Source organism: Lissotriton helveticus, chromosome 4_1 (genome assembly GCF_964261635.1).
Source record: "Lissotriton helveticus chromosome 4_1, aLisHel1.1, whole genome shotgun sequence".
NCBI classification, from domain to species: domain Eukaryota; kingdom Metazoa; phylum Chordata; class Amphibia; order Caudata; family Salamandridae; genus Lissotriton; species Lissotriton helveticus.
In genome coordinates, this window is record NC_136063.1 from 2,109,193,066 (window position 1) to 2,109,219,607 (window position 26,542).

General features: G+C 42.5%; 1 protein-coding gene across 2 annotated transcripts in view; it reads right to left on the bottom strand.

Moving 5' to 3' along the window:
• GUCY2F (guanylate cyclase 2F, retinal) overlaps positions 1–26,542 on the bottom strand; it is a 267,791-nt gene that overhangs the window by 105,105 nt on the left and 136,144 nt on the right. For both annotated transcript variants that reach the window (XM_078685977.1, XM_078685978.1), the window contains exons 11-13: positions 25,409–25,558; positions 22,537–22,685; positions 20,393–20,556 (exon numbers count right to left, since the gene is read on the bottom strand). In XM_078685977.1, coding sequence (XP_078542103.1) covers positions 20,393–20,556; positions 22,537–22,685; positions 25,409–25,558 — 463 coding nt within the window. The remainder of the gene's footprint in view (positions 1–20,392; positions 20,557–22,536; positions 22,686–25,408; positions 25,559–26,542) is intronic.

Consider the following 26,542-nt stretch of genomic DNA (forward strand, 5'->3'; position numbering starts at 1 on the left):
TCCTATGCGTGCTACAGAATGCAGCTCTCTTTCTATACTTGCTACATAATGCAGCTCTCTTTCTATGCGTGCTACAGAATGCAGCACTCTTTCTATGCGTGCTACAGAATGCAGCTCTCTTTCTATGCGTGCTACAGAATGCAGCACTCTTTCTATATGTGCTACAGAATGCAGCACTCTTTCTATGTGGCATACAGAGTGCAGCTCTCTTTCTACGTGTACTACAGAATACAGCTCTCTTTCTATGTGTGCTACAGAATGCAGCACTCTTTCTATGTGTGCTACAGAATGCAGCACTCTTTTTATGCGTGCTACAGAATGCAGCACTCTTTCTATGCGTGCTACAGAATGCAGCACTCTTTCTATGCGTGCTACAGAATGCAGCACTCTTTCTATGTGTGCTACAGAGAATGCAGCTCTCTTTCTATGCGTGCTACAGAATGCAGCACTCTTTCTATGTGTGCTACAGAATGCAGCACTCTTTCTATGCGTGCTACAGAATACAGCACTCTTTCTATGTGTGCTACAGACTGCAGCACTCTTTCTACGTGTGCTACAGAATACAGCTCTCTTTCTATGTGTGCTACAGAATGCAGCACTCTTTCTATATGTGCTACAGAATGCAGCACTCTTTCTATGCGTGCTACAGAATGCAGCACTCTTTCTATGTGTGCTACAGAATGCAGCACTCTTCCTATGCGTGCTACAGAATGCAGCTCTCTTTCTATACTTGCTACATAATGCAGCACTCTTTCTATGCGTGCTACAGAATGCAGCACTCTTTCTATGTGCTACAGAATGCAGCACTCTTTCTATGTGTGCTACAGAATGCAGCACTCTTCCTATGCGTGCTACAGAATGCAGCTCTCTTTCTATACTTGCTACATAATGCAGCACTCTTTCTATGTGTGCTATAGAGAATGCAGCTCTATTTCTATGTGTGCTACAGAATGCAGCTCTCTTTCTATGCGTGCTACAGAATGCAGCACTCTTTCTGTGTGTTACAGAATGCAGCACTCTTTCTATGTGTCCTACAGAATGCAGCACTCTTCCTATGCGTGCTACAGAATGCAGCTCTCTTTCCATACTTGCTACATAATGCAGCACTCTTTCTATGTGTGCTATAGAGAATGCAGCTCTATTTCTATGTGTGCTACAGAATGCAGCACACATAGAAAGAGGAAGCAACTGAGAGAAATAAAGATATTTCTCCTTGTTACGTCTCACCTGAGAAGACGTATCTTTTTGGTGCATTCCCAGGCTTAGCAGTTCTGGTAAATTTGGGGATGCATCAAAAACCATTGGAGTTGCGTGGAAACACCCATGCAGCGCTCATGGAACACCTTTCCAGGGCAGAGTAAGGCAACACAGCAAGTTGCGCTGTGTTGCCTTACTCCAGATTTATGGAGCCAATCATGGCCATGCAAAGTGGCCCTACACGGCTTCATAAATCACATGTAAGGTTTGCATCGGTCTTGCATACGTTGTGTGGTATAAGCGCATCAAGCACTTTGTGAGGACCCGGGTTTTATGAAGTTCTCAAATGTGTGCAGCAACCACAAACAGAAACGGACATTAGCTGTGCACGAACTTAACTGAGCATTTATTTTCACAAAGTAATTAATCTCTGGCTGTTAGTTTTTTATGCGTCTAATCAATGTTGCTCAAACATCACACCAACATAACCAGTTTAGCTGAGACAATCACAAGAAAAAGCAATCTTTAAAATGGAATAATATACCAAAATGGCAGTGTGTTGAAAAGTAGGTAAGGAAAATGCACAAATTTTAAATTCAGTGCAATCAAATTATAACACAAATACATGCAGCGTCTTCTTGTTTCAAATAAATATCCAGCACAGAAGTATTTACCTACTCTTTAAACTTTCACAATAGCGTTAAACCAAATACAGTTTTAAAAACGACCATCAAAATGCCAGAATCAAAATAGAAGACAGGTGTTAATACAATGGGGTTGTTTCCAAATTAAATTCACTGTTCTTGGTAAGTTGCAAGATGACGCATATAATGTAAGCAGGTGCCTTGTACTTAGAAAATCAATGGAAAAAACAAGAGCCTTGCTTACATGTACACACTGTACCATTACGGATAAACACAACCACTGCCTGTTTTAAGGCTTTCGAATTTCAGACAGATAATTCGTTTTATCACCACGAAAAACCTGTGTTGCTCATACTGAATATATCAGGGATTTAAATGCATATTAGGATCTGAAGTCTTTTGAAATATAAGAATAATTGTCCAATGCAGAGTGAAGAAATGGCGTGTGCAGGATGAAGATTGGTGCCTAGTGCAAAATTTGGCGGAATTGTCCTTATATAATCATTAGCAAATATGTGCTAATCTTATTTAAATCCACAGACTAATTTGAATTAGCGATGGAGGTGCCTACCTTAGGGGTTGAATTTTCGATGTTTTTGTTTCATCTAGCAAATGAAAATTAAATTGGTACCTCCTGATTACCTATTCACTTTTAATATGTTACCCCAAGGTCTACTGACATTTACAAAAGTGTTCCTCTACCAGAAAATGCATTTCCCAGTATCTATGAGTCACATGATTAAAAATTAAACCCAAGCTAGGATTTAAAATTGAGCTTAGACACTGATTTAAAAGGCACTCCAGCTGTTGAGTGACGTGCAAACATAGAAGCGTGGTAAAAAAACATAGCTTAAATATTGCAGTTAATAAAGCAATTTAAGAGGTATGGAGTAACCACATCAAAACCAAAAAAACTGAGACACCAGCAATACACACAACAAAAGAGATCCTTCCAAGTACATAATGCAAGGATATTATATAAAAAAAAAAAGGTAACTCAGAGTTTGGAATACAGAGGCATGAGAAGCCTTTTGAAGTAATCATTTTAAACCATTGCGCATTAAAGCAGCTAAAACAATGGAAAGATGTAAAGGTCCCTTTAGTGAAGATGTCCATAGTCCCGTTGTTAATCTTTTCTTTTCCATGATATTTTGGAACTTTCAGGATAAATGATTTAAAAAAAAGATACCATGATAAACAGTTTTATTTGGCTGGGCAAAACAAACAAGTGTGCGCCTGAGCAAGCCGCAAATAGCATAAGGGATGGGGCGACAGGGGGGTTGGCTTTACCTTCTTTGAGAGGATATTATGACACAACTGTTATAAATACATGAGATGCTTTTAACCCAGAATTAGCACTTTTGAATATTAGCTTAATAGTGATAATGGCAACAAATATAAGTATTGACCTTCAGCTATTTCGAAACAAACACAAAGCCCAAAATTAGTTTGGGCGGTGGTGGCTCCTCCGCTCAGGTGGAGGAGCGTCGCCCCACTGCTCTTTGAGCACTTTAAAAAGGACACCAGGACTGCTCTTTCAATGCTTCTCTGCTCCTCGCGGCCCCCTCCACCCTGAACGCTGCTCATTGAGCTAAAGAAGGTACATTTTCAGAGGGACTCCCCTGGTCCCTGTATCCATCGCAATCAACCTGAACTAGTGACTTTCTCCCGATCTCGCACAACCAGATAGCTGTGAGTGGCACTTTGATTTTTTTGGGTCTGGTTTTCTGTGAGGGAGAGAATGAGTTGCGTGTCATTGATCTAGGAGATGACGTTGATATCATGAGAACTGATGATGATCTTGGGAGGATCTTTGTGGAACTCCACAGATGAGAAGTACAGTGCCAAGCTGACTGACTGGGTACTTGCAGTCAGGAAGGAACAGAATAATCAGAGTGCATGTTCTAAGATTCTGATGTTGTTAAGGTGTTGAATGAGGATAGTATGGGAGACTGTGTCAAATGTGTTTCCTTTGTCCAGAGTTTTTTGGATGTCAACTGTTGTGGCGACGAGGGAGTGTCTGTGCTGTGGTTAAGTCTGAAAGCAATCTGAGGGGTGTCGACAAGTTGATAGTTGTTGAGATATTCGGTAAGGTGTCTGTAGATGATTTTCTCTAAGACCTTGGCTGGGAATGGTAGCAGGAAGATCGATCAATCTGTAGTTAGCGAGCATTGACTGGTCCGGAGACGGTTTCTACAGCAATGGGAAGACAGTTGTGTTTTTTTCCAAGCATCTGAGAAGTTTGCGGAAGAGGAGGAGGCATTCAGAATGGACATGAAACTGATGGGTTATATTTGCACTACAAGTAATATCCTAGCAAAAAGATTTTTTTCTCAGAATTAACAGGAAATCCTGAGGTTGTGGTGCGTGCTTCCATAAAATCTTAAACATCATATCATACATCAAAGTAGTTTTTGAAATTCATTAATGCATCATTCTCAAAATACTACAGCTTCTGTACATGTACAGCTTCTATAAAACGATGTGTGAAAACATGGCAATAAGCCTTTTGACAAAGAAGTTACTGGCTTCACTATATTGAGGATGGTCATTAAGCTGTACTGCATTTATGTAACTTAAAGTATGGGAGGTAGACAAAAAATGCTCAAGAATTGCCCTATATTGGCATTGCAAGAGCAATCAGAGCATGTGGAGCAGTAACTTGCAGCTACCCCATTTTGTCTCTCAAAGACAAACTGCTCAATCATATTCTTAGACAGAGGTTCTTCTCCACTGCAGGAGCAATCTTTAATTAAAGTATTTCACAATGCCCTAATCTTCTATTACCAAATAAGGACACCATATTTTTAGGAGCTCTGTTATACAGAATCTGTACAGACACGTGGTACAGTAAAAAAGAATTCTCTAATCATAGTGGCATTAGAAATAAGGTCAGGTGGCTCCCAGATTTCAGTTAAATCAACCATATCAGTGATGCATTATCAAGTGTTTTCAATAATCCTTAAGAAAATCTGTTTAGATGTCAACCACAGCCATGTCAGAATCAAACCTGCTGCCAGATACACAGTGTAGGATGCATTTAGGAACACAAAGCAAGATTCAAACAGGTATTTCTGCCTTTACTAAGATAGCACAACTCAGATGGCCCCAAGGTTCACGCTCATGGAAGGCAAAAGGGACAATGATGAGGTTAATAGATTTTAATATTGCCTGATGCTACCTCATATTGAATGAAAAGTCAAAATAGGCAAAAGTCCCCCCCCGATAAGAGAAAGTATTGTTTTTAACCTTTGGACCCCCAGCTCTGGTCACGAGTTTAACCATTATTAACGCAATCTAAAGAACTCACTTTTTTCTGAGCATTTAATTGTATTAATCAAGGTGCAGGTGCTAACCAAACACCATGTGATTAAATTAGCTATTTTGAGGTCTTACACAAGAAGTAATCTATGAAATACACAATAAAGCCATCAGTGAGTTTTCACCCTATGGCAGAAAGATGGCATCATTGTTGAATAGAAGTACAGAGATGTGTCTCAAGTCTATCCCTCCAAAAATACCCACTAAGAATCGGAAAGGATTATTCAGATGATCCCTGCTCCAATGCTTCCACCAGGCCTTCTTTTGTCTCCTCAGCTCTCAAAGAAGACCAGAAGAAATCCCGAGCCAGTCACTAAAAAGCATTGGTCAATGTGTGCAAATATAGCATAAATAGAGATTTGCACTTACTTATAATGAGTGGGAGGGAAAATATGAGTGCGATAGTCACCGCTCCTTCGCAAAATACTGTCTAGCATACCTCAAGAATATCTTTAGTCTCTGTCCCCCTCTTCATTACAGTGCAGCAGCATTTTGGTGATCAGTATACAGAAGAATCTATTAATTAGAGGGGAGAGTATGAAGCTGGATTTAATCTATCCCTTTGTGTTCCAGGTATTATCTAAGGCATCTTGGATATCTGAGGCACTAATTATGTCATTAAAAAGGGTTTCATTAGCTTGTCCTAATGTGGAACCATTATGATTTCACCATCTTGGTCAGGCCTTGGAGTTTTATTAGGTACTTGACATTTCAACACCATTCCTATGTCATGTTTAAATCAGTTGTGCCGATATTTTCGGATAATCACTGAAAAATGTTGTGCATTTCTTCAAAATTATCAGTGTGAGTGTTTGCTTTCTATGCATAGCTACTCCCTAACCAGGATCCTCATCTGGTGATAGCCCCTTTTACACATCTATGAATTGTTCAGCCTGAATATGGAGACTTAAATATCTGCCTGCCAAAATACTGACAACCACATTATCATGAAGGTAACTATGTATAGATAAGAATTGATTTACTACTCTTAACTCCACATATATGTTCCTTGATAATATATGTCTTCAAGGCATGTAGATAAGAAGTTCAGAAAAGCAAATCTATGTTTACCTGTATGTACTTAACTTCATTGCACAAAAGTAGATGATAATTTGACGACAACATTTTGGCAAGTTGATATTTTGATCATCATTACTCTTTTTTCCGCATCCCGTCAGCCCGCATGTTGTTACAACACGGTTGTTACCACGACCGTGTTGTGACAATGCATACCATTACCCCGCAAGTCGTAACAATGTCTTGAGGAGGTGACGCTGGATGTTGGAATAGTATAATTTACTATTCCAACTCCAGTCTGTGCGGACAGTAGGGAAGGTGTTGGATTTTAAATCCAACACCTTCTCCCCCCTCTGCAAGTCATTGCTATGGCTTGCGGGGTAATGGTATGCATTGGTACAAACCGGTCGTTGTAACGACCGCGTTGTAACAACGCAGTTGTAACGACTGAGTTGTAACAACATGCGTGGTGACGGTTTCGTGGTCAGGGTTTTTTACCCTCTGACATACAACCATTCAATAATCTTTCACCCTCCGGTTTCCTGTTGCTTTGGAAGACAGTTGAGAGAGAATCATCTATGGATTTTTTATCATTGATAGGAATCCAAGTTGATCTAAATGGTCTAATTAAATGCACCTTGACGAATAGACTCACATCATGCTGGTGCCTGGATACCCCTTGGGATGATTAGCACGCTATACAAAACTCTGATTGATCGATAGTCATTTTTTGTGAGTTCTCTAATTCTAGAAAATAATAAATCAGCATTTGTGAATAAACTACGGTTATGTTATTTTACAAATATTTCTCTAAATTTGTCACCTAGTTCTCATGTGTGACCAAGACAAGATTAAGGGCCTCATTACGGTGTCGGGCAGAAAGCCTCTGCCTGACAGTCGGAATCTCCTAGAACCCGTCGGAACCCTTACAAGCGACTGGGTCGGTTTACAATCCACCCGACCGATTACTATGTCCGTGGTCAGAAAGGAAACCGGACGGTTATTCCGAACCATTTCCGACTCATTCATTCAATTCATTCAAAAACCACTTTATTCGATTATTTAAAATCATAAAAGCATACTATTCAATTACATTTTTATAATCACATTTACAAGATAAAATAGTCATATTTACATATAATACAATTCATATACACTAGTCTCAAGGTACATCAGGTGCACAGATTTCCAGAATATCTTATCAAATATGCTCAAGGTCTGTAAATAAAATCAATGGTAAAACTTATTCAGATGTCTAATGGGTTAAATCTTTACGGTCTCTACCGACATTATAAGTTACTTTTACTCGCACTCACAGTTTGTTTCCTCTAAGTGTCTAATTTTTTTGTTACGGATAGATGTTACAATATAATTTGCTACCCCAAACATGACAACCGAGGATTCCATCATCTGTAAGTAAATTAAGGCAGGTTTAGCTTGTATAAAACCCCTATATTTCAACAGAGGTATGATAAACCTTTTCCTTCCTTCCGTATAAAATGGACAAAAGAACACAAAATGCATAGTGTCCTGGTATGAATGATGATCACAATTACAGGGGGCGGCATCCTCCGGTTTACTCCACTCCCTATAGTTCCCCAGTAACACATGCAGTTGATTAAATCGGAATTTAGTTAAAAGCCATCTATGATAAGGTTTAGTTACAATAGTCAGGTATGGTTGAATAGACATTGTTAAAATCAGTAAGTAGTGAGCCCTTACTGTCGGCTTACAAAGTTCCTTGGCCTCACGGTCCATTTCCCTTACTTTTATAAAGTTAGTTTTTACCCTGTTAATATCAGCTTTAACTAGGGTTTCTGGGTTTGAGAATATTTCCGGGCGCCCCAAATAGTTAGATGAAGCTTTAATATATGACAGCCATTTTATTTCTGCTGCTTTATCTAATGCCATGCAGTCTTTAATGATCTTTTGGTTAAGGGTCAGGACAGGGATTATCCATATTTTAATCCATTGCAGAATAGGGGCCATATTCAGGTGATCTGAGATGTAACCCAGCCCTAACTCCCGATGTACAGCAAAACTGGGAGTTGACTGGGGGAGGCCCAGCAGTGCTCGTAAAAATTTATCTTCCTCCCTCTGTATACGAGTTATATCCTTATAGCCCCATATTGCATCCCCGTACCTAGCTATGGCCACAGTTTTCGCTTTATAAATAGACAATATTGCTTCCCCTGGTTTGCCACCCAGTCTCTTAGCAAAACCAAGAATAGCATATGATGATCTCTTTATGGCAGCTATTTTATTTGATAATTGGGGGACCCAGGAACCTACATCATCAAAGACCACTCCTAAGTAAGTGAAGAGGTGTGGCGCCGCGGCCAGGGCGACTGACGCTGGAATCTGGGGACCACGGTTCGATCCCCGGCTCCGGCGGTAGGTTAGCCCAGCACCATGTGACTCTGGGCAATAGCTCGCTTAATCTTCCCGACGGCCCCCAGCGCCTAGAGACCCTTACGGGTGATTGTGCGCTTTACAAATGTGGACTTTACTTTACTTTACCTTCGCTATTATATTGGCACTGCACGACACTGTTTTAAATTGCTTTCTGCTTTTCCCTAGAGACATAACATGGGATTTATCCGTGTTAACCACCAAGTCTAATTTATCCATAAACTCTCCAAATGAGTCTAGCAATTGTTGTAGGGCATTAGGTGTTCTAGCCAAAAGTACTGTATCGTCCGCGTATAGGAGTACTGGAGTAAACTTTCCTCCCACACGCGGAATATCTGTTGTAACAGTTGCCAAGACTTTCTCTAGAGAGTTAATGTAAAGTGTAAACAGCATTGGTGCCAGTATACAGCCTTGACGCACCCCTCTGCCCGATTTAAAAGTGGCGGTACATTTTCCCTCTTGCGTCATTCTGATTGTGGCCGATAAATCCCTATGTAACTCGGCGAGGAAGTTTACCAGAGCCTGGTCCAAACCCAACTCCAGGAGCATTTTCCACAGCTTTGACCTATTGACTAGGTCAAAAGCTGTGGAGAGGTCCATAAATGCCAAGAAGATTGAGCATTTTTTTTTTTTTTTTTTATGTTTGAAAGCTTTATTGAAGTAAATAATCAATCCAACAAGGTAACATCAGCAGATATAAATGAGGAAGAGGGAATATGATGAGAGGATAAAAAATAAAGCTGATGGTACAAATGAGGAACAAAGCATTTTAAGCGTTTTTAAGAGGGAGGGGAAAGGAGGGAGGGAAAGGAGGGGGGGGAGTGAGAAAAACCTAACAATAAGTCATAAACAGAAAATTGCAGTAATTATGAACATCAAGCATAAAAAAGTACAGTAAAAGCACCAATGACTATGAATAACGATAGATATATGGTCTAAAAGGCAGTAAATAACATATTATGAAGTATAAGACGGCACAAGCGAGAGAGTGATTAAATTGAGTAGATACAGGAGTACACTTATTCAAGGGGGCTTAAAGTTGGCAGAGGAAAAAGTACAGGGTTTTGTCTTGGCAGATTGGTCCAAATATAAAGTTAAAGGTAACCAATATAAATCAACATTACGGGAAGGTTTGCACAAGGCTGCGAAGGCTACGTCGAGCCTATGGGAATGACAGAGTAAGTTCCACCAACAGACCATGGAAATTTTGTGTAGAGATTTCCAATTAGAAGAAATGTGTTGGAGGGCAAGGGCAAGCATGAGGTCAAAGAGACCTCTCGAGTGTGGTGGGAGGTCAAGAGAATCAGACAGACTGCCTAGAAACACCAAGGAAGCTGAGAAAGGGAGAGAGAAGTGAAAGATATGAGAAATACGGGTCCACATCTGTGTCCAGAAAAGGCGGACGGAAGGACAGAGAAAGAAAAGGTGAAAGGAGTCTGCATTGGTAGCATTGCAGGTCCAGCAATCAGCACTAGAAGAGGATATAAAACGAGATAAGGAAAGTGGAGAAAGATAGAGTCTATGATAAAAGAAAAAGAGAGATTGAGTCAGAGAGGCATTGCGGGAGGTTTTGAGAGATTTAGCCCAAATTTTATCCCAAAGAGAAATCGGCCATATAGAATCGAGATCTTTCTCCCAAGAGAGTTCTAATTTCGATTTGGGGCGATCAGGGTCAGAAGCAGAGAAAAATCGGTAGATAAGGGAGGCCTTAGGGACAGCAGAAAGAAGGGTAAGTAAAGAAGAAGATGACGGGGGTGAGATGGCAGAATCAAGAGAGTAGTATCGTTCAAGGACGGTTTCCATAAGAATGAAATATTTCTTCGCGAAGGAAGAAGGGCATTGGAAGGAGGACTGAAATTGAGGGAAGGAACGAGGGGACAAGCCATCGAAAAGATGATTAACCCAGATAACACCCTTCGATCTCCAGGTAGGCCAGGCAATAGGTCTATTCCGTATGAGAATAAGTGAATTATACCAAATGGGCATAAGGAGAAAGGACTCTCGAGAAATAGGAACAGAGGAGGTCAGGGGTCGCAAAAGAGATGAAGTGTGTCGAAAAATAGGGGAGACAAGACATGGAGCCTTAGCGGTGAAGAGGAGAACTTCTTTAAATGAATGTGGAAGTAAAAGATCACGCTCAACAGAAAGCCAAAGTGGGGACAGAAAGGAAATGTCCTGTGATAACCAACGAGAAGCTTGACGGAGGGAAAAGGATTTGTGATAGAGGCGGAAATCCGGAAAATTCGTACCACCATTCACTTTGGGTTTACGAAGGGATGAGAGTGAGATGCGCGCTTTTTTCTGTTTCCAGAGGAATTTGGACAAGACAGAGTCAATACGACGAAAGTAAAGAGTCGGAATATGAATCGGGAGCATGGAAAGTAAATAAATTAAGATTGGAGCAACCATCATTTTAATGGAGTCGAGACGCCCCCACCATGAGAGGAAAAGGGGATTCCAGGAGGTGAGGAGGGCCTCTATTCTAGAAATAACAGCGTCCATGTTAAGACGAACAGAGGACGAGGGAGAGTTGGAGAAAAGTACACCTAAATATTTAAGTTTCTTACTCTGCCAAGCAAAGCCAGTGGAAGAAAAGAAATGCGGAAGACAGAATTTAGTGAGGGGAAGAATCTCCGTCTTGTCCGAATTGATTTTATACCCGGAGACCAAAGAAAAATGTTCAAATTCAGCCAATAGGGAGGGGACTGAGGTAGCAGGGTCAGAAATAAAAAGAAGGATGTCGTCAGCATATGCAGATAATTTAAGGTGATTGGGTCCATATGGAAAGCCAGAGATGGAAGAATTATTACGGATAGAGGTCAAAAAGGGTTCAAGAGCTAGGATGAACAAAAGAGGGGAAAGAGGACAACCCTGGCGAACACCACGTTTAAGAGTAAAGGATGAGGAAAGTTTACCATTGACTAAAACAGAGGCTTTGGGCATGGAATAGATTAGGGAGACATAGGAAATGAATTTTGGACCGAAACCATGCCATTTCAGGGAAGCCATAAGAAACGACCAATCAACGCGGTCAAAGGCTTTTTCAGCATCCACTGAGATGGCCGCAAGAGGAATGGATAAGGAAGGGGCTTTACTGAGGACATTAAGGAATAGTCTAGAGTTGTCCGAAGTGAGGCGACCTTTAACAAAGCCGCATTGTTCTTTCCCTATGAGGTGAGGTAGAAGGGGATCAAGGCGAAGAGCGAGAAGTTTAGCAAATAATTTATAATCTACGTTGACCAAAGATATCGGCCGATAATTTTTGCAAAATTTGGGATCACGCCCTTCTTTAGGGATGAGGCAAATAGTGGCATCTTGAAATGTTCCTTGAGCGAGGCTTTCGGAACAAAAGGACTGAAAGAGGAGAAGAAGATGAGGTAAAAGAATGTCGGAAAAATGGAGATAAAATTCAACCGGAAAGCCATCAGGACCAGGGGTCTTGCCTTTGGTAAGAGACGTCAATGCAGTGGATAATTCAGAAAGGGTAATGTCAGAGTCTAAAGTCGAGAAATTGAGCTGGGAGGTATCAGGTGTAGGCAGACGAGCAAAATATGACTGAAGAAGATCTGGGGTAGGGGGACTTTCAGGAGTATATAGAGTTTCATAGAAAGAATGAAATTGCTCCAAAATATCTTTATCCGTATGGAGGAGAGTATTGGAAGGGGAGTAAATAGCATCAATAACAGTCCGCTCCTTCCGTGATTTGAGGTAATTAGCAAGTAGCTTACCGGACTTATTGCGACCCCCGTAGTACCGTGCGCTACTACGTAGAAGATAAGAAGAGGCCGAATCTGTGGTGAGCTTATTAAAGGCAATTTTGGAGCGAAGAAGTTCAGGAGACATTTGATTTGGAGAAGAGGTATAAAATTGGTGCTCAAGTGACTTAATATGTTGTAGGGCGACCTTGCGTTTTTGAAGAAACGCTTTCTTTTTCTTGGAGACAAAGTCAATAATGAAACCACGGGCCGTGGCTTTAAACGAGTCCCAGAGGGTGTGCAAAGGGATAGTAGGTGTAGCGTTAAGGTGGAAGAATTCTGAGGTGAAAGAACGAAATGCCGAAGAGAAAGTGGGATCAGTGAGAAGAGAAGAGTTAAAGCGCCAGCGCGAGGATTTAGGGGCAGGGGGGAGAAGATCAAAGACAGTAAGAATAGGGGCATGATCAGAGATGACAATAGGTTCAATGGAAGAGGAAAGAAGGTTTTGAGATAAGGAGGAAGAAAGGAAAATGTAATCCAAGCGGGAAAAGGAAGAGTGTGGGGGAGAGAAAAAGGAAAAATCCAAAGTGTCCGGGTGTGTGATCCTCCAGGAATCTATGAGATGAACCTGAGAAATCGTGTCAAGAAACTGTTTGTGTGGTTTATGAGGAATGAAACGAACAGAAGATTTACGATCTAAAAAGGGGTCTACAATCTGGTTACAGTCTCCACCAAGTAAAAAGGCATCGTCCTTGTATTGGATACATTTTGCTGTGATCACGGGCCAAAAAGAAGAATCAGGGCAGGTAGGACCATAAACATTCAGTACAGTAATCGGGATAGCATTAACGAGCAGTTTGACTAAGATCCAGCGACCCTCTTCATCTCTCTCCTCAAGGAGCAGTTTACATTTGAGACGTTTATGAACTAGAATAGCGACCCCATTTTTTTTATGAGAAGCAGGTGAAAAGAAAACATCACCGACCCAAAGTCTTTTGAGTTTCAAAGACTCAACGTCAGAGAGGTGTGTTTCTTGGATAAGGGCAATATCAGGATTATAAGAGGAGAGGTGGGAAAGAACTCTCTGTCGCTTAATAGGATGGTTAAAGCCTTTAACATTCCAGGAAATGACGTTAAACATGAGACTGTATAGCACAAATTAGAGATAACAGGTGCAAAAATATACTGTACAAGCAACAGGGTGAAGTAAAAACTATATAAACCATTAGAACTAGGGAATGGAAAAATGGATAAACATATTGTATGAACAATAGGTTAAACTGCAAAAAATCAAAAAATATTAGAACCATTGAAAAGGTAGAAAGAAGAATAGGAGGAAAAGGAAAAAGAAAGGGGGAAAGGGGAAAGGCGAGGGGATAGGAAAGAAGGTCAATAAAGGATGTTGAAAAAGGAAAAGAGAGAAGGCATAGAAGACAGTACAAATCCAAAGGGATGACTGTAATAAACATACCTGAAGGGGGTAATACACAAAGGGAAGGCGGGGAGGTGGTGATGCGTTACAAGACGGAGGGACCAGGAACAGGAGCGGAACCACACCGAGACCTCACAAAAGGGAAACGAAGGACTGAACAAAACAGTGAAGGAGACATCCGGGAAGATCTGTGCATGGAAAAAGAAAATTAATTAAGGACAACCGGAACAAAATACATGAGAAACATAACCAGAAGTAGAAAAAGAGAAATGTTGAACATATTCAGGGAGACTGAAGAGAAGAAAAAATTCAAGAGGAGAAATACGAAAAGATGAAGAGAGAAAGGCCAAGAAGAGTACATAGAACTAGAGAAAAAAGAGAGCTAGAGAGCAAAACATGAATGCAACAGAAACATTTCAGCCACTGTTTGATGGAGAGGAGGAGGTTTCCATCCCTTCCTCATTTTGTAGAAGAAGAAAATTACGGAGTTCACCAGGTTCCTGAAAAGACCAAGTCTTATTCCGATGAGTGACTCTGAAGGTACAAGGATGAAATAAGCCATAACGTGCTCCAAGGGAACGCAAAGAGGGACGCATTGCCAAAAATTCCTTGCGTCTGGAGGCAGTAGCATTAGAGACATCCTGAGAGAAGTAAATTCGCTGACCTTGAAAAGTCAATTGTTTTTTGGTTCTTGCTGCCGATAGGATCAAAAGAAGGTCGGTGAACTTCAGAAACAGGATAATAACCCCACGGGGTTTGGTAGATGAAGATTGTCTGGCGCCAAGTCTATGTGCTCTCTGAAGACTGATGGACGTAGAGGGGGGTAAGTCCAAAAGTTTCGGGAGGAAGGAAGTGAAGAAAGAGACTGGATCGTCCCCCTCAAGATTTTCTGGCAGATTGTAAATACGAAGGTTGTTTCTTCTGTTACGATTCTCCAAATCTTCCGTGTGTTTCTGTAGAGAAAGGACAGTCTTTTCTAGAGTAACAATGCGTTGTGTGTTAGATTGAACCTCAGGTGAGAGTAGTTCAACAGAAGAGAGGCGCGCATCCATAGATTCCCATTTATCTTTGAGAAGCTGCATATCTTTGCTCGTCTCTTCAATAAAAGGACGCATGGCACGGAGTTCCTCCAAAATTTGATCAATAGGAGACGAGGAAGATGGGTCGTCTGGCGTGGGAGAATTTTGTTTGGTACGTTTGCCAGCTGGAGCCTGTGGAGAGGATCTACTGGAGGTCGGAGTACCAGAGGAGGCACGCTGAGAGGAAGGAGTCGACATTTTAGTAGACTGAGGCAGTGTAGATCCAGCAGGTGAAGAAAGCTCCGGAAAAACACACCGAAGAATCAAAGAGAAACCTAGGTTGTCGTAAGGATACCATAGGGGACTCTCCCCATACAACAACGAAAGTTCAAGGTGCGTAGAAGTGAAAGGAAAGACGACAATAATGATGCAAAAAGAGCACCTCAGTGTTAATGGAACCAGTCACTGGGGAAATAGAGAGGAAAAATTCAAAAACACATCTCCATGGGTTATGTTGACCAGAGGAGAGCAATAGTTGTTGAAAAAACTTCAGTTAAAATATGACAGGCACGCGCCAAAAAACAAACCTGAGGAAATACAGGTAAGTCACATTGAGAAGCTCAGCGAGCTGAATGGCGTGGGTGCCGGTGGTATTGAAGCAAAAAGGCACAAACCTGCCTTGGAAGGAAAAGGTTGTGAAGCATTCCGGAAGCAAACAGTGAGGGAAACAGTCACATTACACCCCAATGAATAAGCGCTGTGGTGGCAAAGCGCGTGGGGAAGTAGGTTGCACAGCAGGATCCTCACAGTTTTAAAAGACTGAATAGATGTGCCTCAAAGGAGAGGAAATTGTAGCAAAACATGCACTGTTAAAGCTCACCCCAAAAAATTGGTGTTGCCAAGCGACTCATGGTGGTCGAGGGAGCGCTCGGTCGGTGAGGAGGCGGAGGTCTGGTGCGTCACGGCATGCCTAAAATGGCGGCTGCGTGAGGAGCGGCAGCAACATCGCGGTAAATGCAGAAAGACGGCAATTGAAACGCCGTACAGGCGCTCCGTGTGGTCTCCGGAGGTTCCGGTGGCAGAATCCAGGAAAAAGAAACGAAAATAAGCCCCTTCACATCGGGGAAACTTTAATGAGGTCGGGTGGTGCGGCGGAGCTCCGTAGCTAGCCGGCCATCTTGCGCGGCGCCAAGCCACGCCCCCTCAAGATTGAGCATTTTGATGCTATTGTATATTTATTCACTATTAGGTGTAGGTTTAGGCATTGATCTTGCGTGCCTCTTCCTGTTCTAAACCCATATTGGGCGTCACATAAAATATTTTTGTCCATCACCCATGCATTTATTCTTGTCAGAATTACTTTTCCCAATATCTTGATCGATGTGTCGATCAAGGAAATTGGACGGTAACATTTTGGGTGTCCTCTCTGACCCTTCTTAAATATCGGTATTATAATGGAGCGGGACCAAGTCTTAGGGAAGAATGAAGGACTAGCATTGGCTGCTAGGTTAAAAACATTAGCAAGTATTATGGACCAGAACTCTGGGTTGGCTTTGTACAAGTCAGATGGTACCCCATCTGGTCCTGGTGCTTTCTTAGCAGAAGTTTCAGTTATTGCTAACTGTACCTCTTTGATCGTGATATTCTGTATGGGACCTACTGTTTCTTTAGGCAACGTCTCATAGCTATCCCAAACCAGATTACTGCCATAAACATTCTCAAAATGGGTTAACCATTCTAATTCGGAAATGTTTACTTCTAATGGTGCATTTTCCAGCCCATTAAACAAGGGTGAATTGACAATAGTCCAGAATTTGGAGCTGTTCCTTAGGGTTTCTTTTTCAAAAAGTGAGTCCCATGCATCTTTTTTTAGATCGTTGTTCCTGTTATGAAGTGTTGTTTTATATAATTTCCTTAAGAAGGAAACCTTACTTTTATCTCTAGGTTTCTTATTCAGGGCTTGTAGGAGCTCTCCATGTATTTTGGTACATTTGTGATCAAACCATCTATGCTCTTTGTTAGGTTTATGTAGTGTCTTCACCATAAGTTCTGATTTCACCTGAAGGCAAATCTTTTCGAATGAGTTTATTACATTACCCCCAAATCTGAGTGGGTCAATACAAGTGTCAATTTCATCTCCCACCTTCGATTTAATCTTGAAGAGGAGCTCCTCAGGGACAATTTTGTTCCATTGTGACCTCCTTCCCTGGTCCTTAATTCGAACACTAGTGGTAACTTTATCAGTGTCCATATTAATAAAAGAAAGTGTTGTGTTAGCCAGTTCCATAACCACTGGGTTATGGTCACTAAAAGTAGATTGAATAGCATTATAATATAAAACAGAACTTAATAATACAGGGGATATAAACATATAGTCAATTATAGTTTCGCTTTCCCTGGCATTATATGTAGATACCCGATCCTTTCTGTCTGAAAAGCCAGGTTCAAACAGATCTACCTCTGTAAGCAGTTCCTCTAGGGCTATTCCCTTTACAGAGTGTTCGAAGTGTTGATAACTTGAATAGGCCGGGTAGTCAGCTTCTAAGAACTGACAGTTTAAATCACACAAATGCACATTAAAATCACCTATTAGGATGATGGAGAAAAAAGTGGTTTGAACTTCTTTATAAGCCATTAAAAATATGGACAATGCATCAATGTGCTCTTTTGAGGAGTCACCCTGTGGTGCATTATAGAAATCAATATATCATACTTGTTTTTATTTGGCAATACAACTTCTATAGCTAAAAAGTTAGGGGAAGTAGATTTTAGCTCTTTCACTGATCCTGCTATATTAACCGAGATTAAAACTAACAGTCCTCCTTTATCCCTACCCGATTTAGATATACACGAGGGTACAAAATAAGAGGTAAACCCATCCACCCAAAAATTACATTCCCTGTCCCATGTTTCTTGTAATGCTACTATATCATATTGCCTAAGAGATCCTATCCATGTCTTATTGTCCCTCTTAGCACGTAATCCTGCAATATTCCAACTCAATAGCTTGACAGAGGTCACCTTTTCTGCCCGTTGTTCTATCGGTGGGTTCAGATGTTTGGATTGGCATTTTTTCGTCAGTCAATCAATGTCCTCCAATTGGGATAACGCTGAAAATCTGTTTGACATTGTGATACCCTCGATTTGTGCGGGGCTAGTATAGTAGACTGCTTTGGGTTGCAATCCAGGTTTTTTTGGTTTCCCAAGTCTATAACGGTGTTTGTACAGTTTCTGAGTTTCTAACTAATCCAGTTCTCTCAGTCTCTTGTGAACTCTTCTTGAGAGTGTATGGTCCAGGATAGAAAAACCCCAATGGTACAGCTCTTATCTCTCCTTCTTCTGGGGGTCTATCTGTCGCATCCCAGAGTAACCGTGATGCTTCATGTGATCTACTGAAATTCACAATCAGACAGTCTCCCTTAAGATGTTTTTTGGTGTTTCCTACCCAGCTCACCCGTCTTCCCATATTAATATTAGCAGAAAGATTTTTCCCCCGTACAATTTTCATCACACCACACCTTAATATTTCTCATTAGGGTATCATGTGTCTCTGTCTCGCCAGTTTTGAGTGGTGGTACATTAACTAGTATGGCTACATAAGGTGTGGCCTCTGGGGGTAGGTGCACATTTCGTTTCAGAGCCACAACCTTATTCTTGGATTGCTGTCTCTCAGTCACGGAGTTCTCAGGATAAGGTTGTGTGCTGACTCTAACAGTGGATTGCCTACTCTCTTCATATCCCTTGACCCCGTCTGTTAGTGTCATTCCATTATGATCCATATTGGACGTTGGTCGATTCCCAGCTGTTGATGAACCGCAGGCATGAGCAGGCCTCTTCGATACACTAGCCTGAGGTCGGGAATTTTTGGGCAGGTCAATATTATTGGAAACTGCTGAGTGGTCCTTTGAAGCTGGAAATGTGTTTATCCGTTCGCATTTTTTCAATATTTCTAGAACACACTCTCTTAATGTTTCAGTGATATCACTACAAATTTGGGATAGAGTGGTTTCCAGTTTTTCAGTGAGTATATCCTCAATTAAATCTCTCATCGAGGTTTCAAATTGTCTAGATATAACTTGACCTTGTCCTTGTTTCATTTTAGACGGTGTAGGTTTTATTGCCTTTTTTGACTGCTTCTTAGCATGCTTATTATCTGTGGTTCTGTCCTCCGCCACAGGTATATTATCATTTGAGATGTTTACACCCACTTCCTTTTCTGTGTTTACTCTACTGGTGGAAGGGGCGGTATCAGTCATTTTTCTGGTAGCTGCCAAGGCTTCCAAGGGAGTATGTTGTGAGTCAGTTACTGGGGATTCAGGGAGCTCAACTACGGATGCTTCAAGTCCCAATTCACGTTCTGTAGTTGCAATCTCCTTATTTAATTTACCCACCACAGAGGTAAGATATGACAGAATGTTTGACGTGTTATTAGAGTGTCGAGGAACTTTGGATTTTACACCGCTCACAGTATCAGAGGTTTGTAGCTTACGCTTACCCATTTTGATCGGTGCTCCTTAGGGGGGTAGCCCGTCCCGTCCCCTGTCGACCCCGGACGGCCACAGACGGCCCGCCCTTTGCCCGGGCTTCTCCCGCGCGCGACTCGCGGGGAGAGAGGCGTTCCCTGCTAATGAAGCGCCTCCTGGCACGTGTCAGACGTCACGACCGCCGCGTCCACCCCCGGGTCAGCTGGGTGATGTGGTTCCCCAGCTGCTGCTGAACCGGATGGATGGCAGTGAAGGCGCTGGCCATTTCCCTCACGGCGCGGTTTTGATGCAAGGCAGGGGGTAAGTGTGTTGTCTGCTTAGCCGTTCCCCTCACGGCAGGCTTAGCGAAGTTTCAATGTCCCCCTGAGCGCTTCGGCGCTCCCTGCTAATGAAGCGCCTCCTGGCGCGTGTCAGGCGTCACGACCGCCGCGTCCACCCCCGGGGCAGCTGGGTGATGTGGTTCCCCAGCTGCTGCTGCACCGGGTGGATGGCGGTGAAGGCGCTGGCCGTTTCCCTCACGGCGCGGTTTTGATGCAAGGCAGGGGGTAAGTGTGTTGTCTGCTTAGCCGTTCCCCTCACGGCAGGCTTAGCGAAGTTTCAATGCCCCCCAGTTCCGACTCACTCACTAAGTATTTGTGTTGATCTGAACTGCATTGTGCACCTCTACTGACAGTGTTTCCGACAGACCGATTACTATTTCGATTTCCAACAGACTTTCTGAGTCGACCTGTCCGAAACAAAAAAACTGTCGAAAAGTGACTTTGGGGGCCCCTAGCAGGGCCCACTTCATCCTGAGGCCTCCTGTTGTGTGCGGAGGGGGTACCTAAGGAACCCCTTTTTCAAACCCTGCACTGTATGGCAGGCACAGTGGGTTGTCCGTGACAGAGTGCAGGGTTTTACACACACATCCCATTTCCCCATAGGAGCCTGTGTTGTCGGTCGGAACACAGGCTACTATAGGGATGAAAGGGACTCTGACCGAACAGTGTTTGGTCATATTGTAATCCGTCGGGCGCAACCGCCGACCGTGATTCGGTCGGGTCCTGAATCCGAGACGGTGTCAGGCGGAAAGTTTCCTCCCAACATCGTAATGAGGCCCAAAGTTGTGAATGCAAAAGTGCAAGTCACACCTTATTCGTGACATTAGGAAAGTCGAATGTGACTCACTTACTGTGGTAACATCTGTGTCAGGAGTTTCTCTGTTTTCTGTTTTTCTATTTCCAGCTCTTCAGTTCTCTCCCGAATCAGGTCCTCCAGGTTACTCGAGTACTGCTCCAGCATACGTAGCATGGAGTCAATAATATTTGTTTTCTTCCCTCTATTGATATTTTTAAACTGAAAAAATAAAGAAAAACAACAAAAGTTTGTTTGAAAAAGAAAAATAATATTATTGCTCTTAAATTTTCTTCTACAGGAGGAAATGACATAGACATGACAATGTTAGATTTAAATTCAGTCAGAAATCCTGGAGTCAGCTTCAACAAAGAACTATCTCGCCCCACGCGGGCTACACTGTGCTAAGTGTGTTTTCCATCTCCATCTCATTCATAGGATACTCTCTCTGCTAAAAAATTAAGATCTGATCGCTCTGCTCCTAGCAGAGCCTCTCTCAAGCATCGACTTCTACAATGGAGATTATACAAGACTCCTGGAAAATCATGACTAAACTACAAAGAGCAGAAAATGTTGCCACCCAACTTATTCACAGCTTCAAAGGTTCTGCCACCACCCCTACAGCATTAATATCAGGTCCCTGCCTCCTGGTCAAATATAGGGCCATATGTATCAAAAATTCCCACATCACAATACAGCAAGCCTCCTTTTTGCACTGCGTTAAAGGGAAAGGGCAGGAATGCACTGTATTTACCACTATACAGCAATTTCCTATCCTTTCCTAGCGCTGGCACACTTTTAGCTGCTTAGAATCAATGCAGGCCCTCTTGTGTCATGTTGCATGGGTGCCTACTTTGAAGGCAGGATTGTTTTTGTGCAGGAAGGGACAGAGATACGACGAGGAGATATGAAGATATTTCTCCTAGTTGCGCCCCTGGTGAGGTGGCGTACAATTCCGATGCATTCCCAGATCTAGCAATGTTGGAAAATCTGGGAATTGGTCAGAATGCATGGGTCGATGGGTGAGAACACCCACGCTTCACCCATGGCACGCCTCCCTGCAAGGTAATGCAAGGCTGCGATTTACTGCCTTGCGTTACTCTAGATTTATTAAGCTATTCAGGGTCATGCAAGGTGGCGTTTGTGGCTTGATGAATCTCATTTAGGTTTTGCATAGCCCTTGTGTCTACTTGCTTGGTGCAAGTGTGACTCAAAACCTTGATAAATATGCCCCTAGATTTATCAAACCTCTCAGGGCCATGCAAGGTGGCCTTGCGTGGCTTGATAAATCTCATTTAGGTTTTGCATTGCCCTTGCGTCCCCTAGCAAGTGGCGAAAGTGTGACACAAAACCTTGATAAATATGCCCCTTAGTGTTTGGCATACCGGGTACTCTGTTGTAAATGTTAAAGAGTACCTTACCCACCAAGCCATCAGTCCAACTACCTTATTTAGGGAGAGGCGGATAGTAAGTATTCTGCCAATGGAGCTCCCATTTGCTCAGTCGAAAAAATACTTCCTCCGACAGCCTGAAAGAGTAGGAGCCGTAGTAGAAAGGACATTGTACATTCTGATTAATTTAGGGGAGATTGTGTAAGGCCTATTTATTCCTGTCCGTTACTGCCAAGAAAGACCTGATGGTGAAGGACAGGAAAAAACAATAATGATCACCAAAACCTCTGACACCCACAGTGTGGAGTCATTGTTTTTTTTTTTATGCGCAACACTTGAGAACAGAGATGCGTCCTGACCCACACCCGCAGACTGTTGGCATCTTGGAAAAGGCAAAATGACTCTTGCACTTTGAGAGGGGGCACAGAAGACAAAATTGTGCTGGGAGAGGGATGCAACCCGCATTCTATTCAGGAAGGAGGCTGGACTGACTATGGGGAACAGAAATTTACTAGCAGATTCTTACACCATGTGTTGGGCCAGCAACATACTGCTGAGAAGGAGAACAGCTTTTTAAGGGCGAGGCATGGAAACGGTGAGGTAATATAAAAAGACATGGCAGTATTACTGGACAGTCCCTCATGCATTGCTTACACATAGCAGTAGGGTGCATGCACATGCAGTCTGGAAATATTACCTGAGTGGGCTACATTCCGATTGTCAGTCATTGTCAAAACATATCTTTTGCAGTTAGGACTGCCACCTTGCTCCACGTCAAGTGGTACATAATTGAGAAATATATACTTTTTACCTGATCAAATATGTCGTCGAAGCATGGGCGTCGCTCTGGCAGTTCATTCCAGCATTGCTTCATGAGCTGGATGCACTCCATGGGGGCGTGGTCAGGAGATACCAATGGCCGACACATAGGTGGAGGTTTCCTTATTTTCTGGATGATTTCTATTCAGATGATAGATAGGGTTAATTAACTGCCTTGTGGCACACTGCAAGTTCATTTAAGCAAAATGAATATTCTGATGATTGTTATTTGCAATAAATGCAACGTATTTATCTACTGCACTTTTTAAATAATTGAATTGGGACTACATCATTAAAAAAAGAAAGGTTCTTCCTTCAGACAACAGAACTACTGTATCGAATATAGACATAGAGTGGACTTTCTGTCTTCTCTTTGCTCACAATTCAATGGCTTCCTTGTCTATCTCAGGTCCCTGCTACTGATTCAATGGCTTTTCTCCCTGTTCTTGCATTTGGCATGCCCCAGAAGCCTTTTGGTCTCGCCATGTTTTGATTGGATAACTTGTATCATCTTTAAATGGTGGTATTACTTTCCAAGATGGCTGCCGTGCATTTGCACATCCGCAGTGGTCATCTTAGGCTGTGCTTTAAGAAAAAACATCCCTAGATTGCTGTGATGAATGGGAAGACTCACCTTCACACTATGAAAGAGACATGGTAACACTATCAGTCTTTTGTGGGGCACAGAGACCACTGCTAGGCAATAAAAACTAAGGCTTTACACCCCAAAACCAATTGCAATTTCTTGCAGCAAAAAGAACTCCAATTGATACAGAGGTATAGCCCCTGTATGAGATGAATGACATTGGCAAATCCGTAAACCTGATGTGCCAATTTGACCTGATTTGCATGTGTATATGTTTTTTTTTTTACATGTAAGCACAACAGTTGACGGAGAGAGATTTAGGGAAGGTTCATGACTTGCTTCTTCAAGAAGTGGCGTTTCAAGTCTTTGTCAAGAAATATATTCTTGTTGTTGCGTAGTCCGAGAGCAGCCACAGCACGTGACATGAAGCAGTAGAAAAACAATAATCAGGTGATGTTCTATGGAGTGTAATAACACAAATTACCTTTCAGAGTAGGGCAGGCACATAGGTATTCAGAATTTAGAAACACAAAGTTCTCGGTAGAAAAATGCTGCGGCTTATTGTCAAAGTGTTTGCTTTGTATGAAAAACGAATTGCATCGTCAAAGCACAATTTGTAAAAGGGAGAGATATTCGAGGGAGACAAAACTAGTGTGCAATTCTGCATGAACGGTTTCAGTGACCAAAAGGCTGATGACCCCTCCAGTCAGTAACCATATTATAGCATCTGCGTGTACTTTCACATGCATTTCTGGAAAACACTCAATTGAAGTAGTGGTCACTAATAATACTAGTATATTTTTTGACATCCAAGAGAGGGGAATAGTAAACAGTTCTGCAATTTGTGCTCAATCAGGGCAACTCACCTCCTATGGAGAGATAACTCCAGAAGCAGATTTGTGAACTAGGCTATTTTTATTCGCATGCTGCTGCTGTCTCTTCCGTGTGCTCTTCCACTCCACGGGGCGCGTGTATTCAACCATGCTGTCATGCACTGCCCTCTCCAGGACTCTTTATCCTCCCTACACTTTCTGTGGAGACCCTGAGGCAGGCAGTGGTAGCCACCCTCCTAACTGTGGACCTGGGGGACTCTGTGCAGGAGGGTCTAGTGTGCTGATGATGGGGGATCCCCTGCAGAATGTGGTGATGGGCCCCTCAGAATTCCATGTAACAGATACGTTTTTGCTTTGTTCGCCCTAAGTTGGCAGGGTATGCTCAGACGTGAGTCCCTTGCTCACTTTGCCACTGGAGTCAAGCAAGCCCGGCTGAAGACGGCTGCAATGCCAGAAACCGGTCCTGGGAAGCTTGATTCCGGTCCAGGGAAGACATGGCTTGGCAGTTCGGGCTGGACTGTTCCCAGGAGGCACAGGGTCAGACTGATTTGCATATGGCCATGTCTGAACTGGGGTGGCGGAGTAAGCTAAAGAACGGTGATGGATTAAACCCAGATCAGTTGACTGGGGGTGAGTGTTTGTATTGTCAACACTCCGTCCATCACCACCTTTGGTTTGTCACAGATATGCACAGACCATGAGAAGAATGGGGGCCCCTGAATGATGCCCCACCCCTAAAGCCCTAGGAACTGCAGGGGCCTGCGCTATGTCCTCTACTGCTGTCTCCGGGCAAATAACCTCTAAAAACTTCACAGAGAACAGGATTATACTCCTTTATTCCTTCCTGGTGAACTAAGCACTAATATTGCATCCATAACCAAAGTCATAAACATACTTTCATGATCTGACTCCCTCTGTGGATCAGACCACTGACCCTTAGTGTAAAACCTTCGCCCCTTAAAGTGCAAGAAAGAATGGAACTGATATGTAGACTGATCTTTAGTCCTTCTTCTATGCTTGGGAATGACTTTACTCATCTAAAGATCAAGTATAAATACAGCAATTTGTGGATTTCCAAAGTCCTCGACATTGGCCAAATAAATCTTATGAGAAAGAGGAAAATAATGCGAAAGTAATGTTCAGAGATTGTTTCAATTACAAAATGTCTCAAGCTTTCCGGGAGAAACATCAAGGAAAAGAAGAAAACTGGACTAACTGAGGAATATATGACTAAAAACTATGTGCATTGATGCCTTGTTCTTCACTGATAGGTATTTGTAATGTTTTTAAAAAAATCTTTTGTTTTTATATATTTCCTCCCAAAAAAAGATTTCCTGATTGAAGGTTAAGCAATCACTCTTCAATTCGTCAATCAATGTTATATGAGAGTATTTTACATTGTAATTGCCAATAAAATGACATTAGAATAGGTGCAGACATCCTACCATCTGGAGTTTGTTCCATCATACAGAATGGAGGTCCCCGAACAACAACTTCCTGCATTATAATGGAGAAGCTGTACACGTCACCAGAGTAGGTGCCATGCATGGCTGCGTGGGGGTCTCGCAGCAACTCAGGGGCCGTCCAGAGTAATTCTGAAAGGAACACAGACAGCTGTAAATTATGGGACACAGACATTCAATGCATACACAACGAACCCCAAAGAAATAGAATTTGATAACGTAAAGCCAACCCCCAACCACTGAGGTATGCTTTAACTCTTGAATTTGTGCTTCCGCAGCCCAAACCCTCTTAAAATATACTGCCCACCAGTATGGATGACAACTAATTCCTATACCTTGTAATCCTCATTGGCTTATGTGACATTCCCTATAGGCTGATTTACATACTTGTATGATTAATTGTCTCAATGTGTGTGTGATGTAAAGTACTGTGACACCCTACACCTACACTGATATAAGTAGCGCTATACAACAAATGAAATGCATATGAGAAAGGGGCTACGGAGAGATGAAGGGCACTGTTGGAGGATGGTAGTAATGGTATATGCGAAGAAAGAAGTCACTGGTGGGGCGCCACCAGTCCTGTCATGGCCCTGATATGGCCTTTCCATTTTTGTTTAGTTAATTAGCAGTCAGGTCATTAGGACAAATGTGGAAAATATTTTAAAGGTCATGCTAATTATATGTACTGATTTATTCAATGTTTTAAGTTTGAAGGTGATTTTAGTAATGTTTTACGGGAATAATGAAAGTGGAACTTGATGGTGGCTGATATGGGGCTGGCGCCCAAGGTCAGCTGTGAGATAAGGTGCACAGGAGAGGGATGGTAGAAAAGTGGATATTCGTGCATGGAAGATCTTGTATTGAAGCCTGGCCTGCTGGAATTTGAGGGTTTGCACTTAGGTACAGACATTGCTCTTACTTTCAAATAACTCTCCACATGCTCTGTATACACACAGAAACGATCTGTTGTATCATGGTGACTGTTTGCAAGTAGATATGATGTAATCAAGGTTGTGTTGGCTACCACAAGAAGCGACAAATTGGGCCCGCAGTGGCCCACTCAAATGCACCCTTGGCCCACCCAAATACCAATTCCTGGAGCCGTGGCCTGCC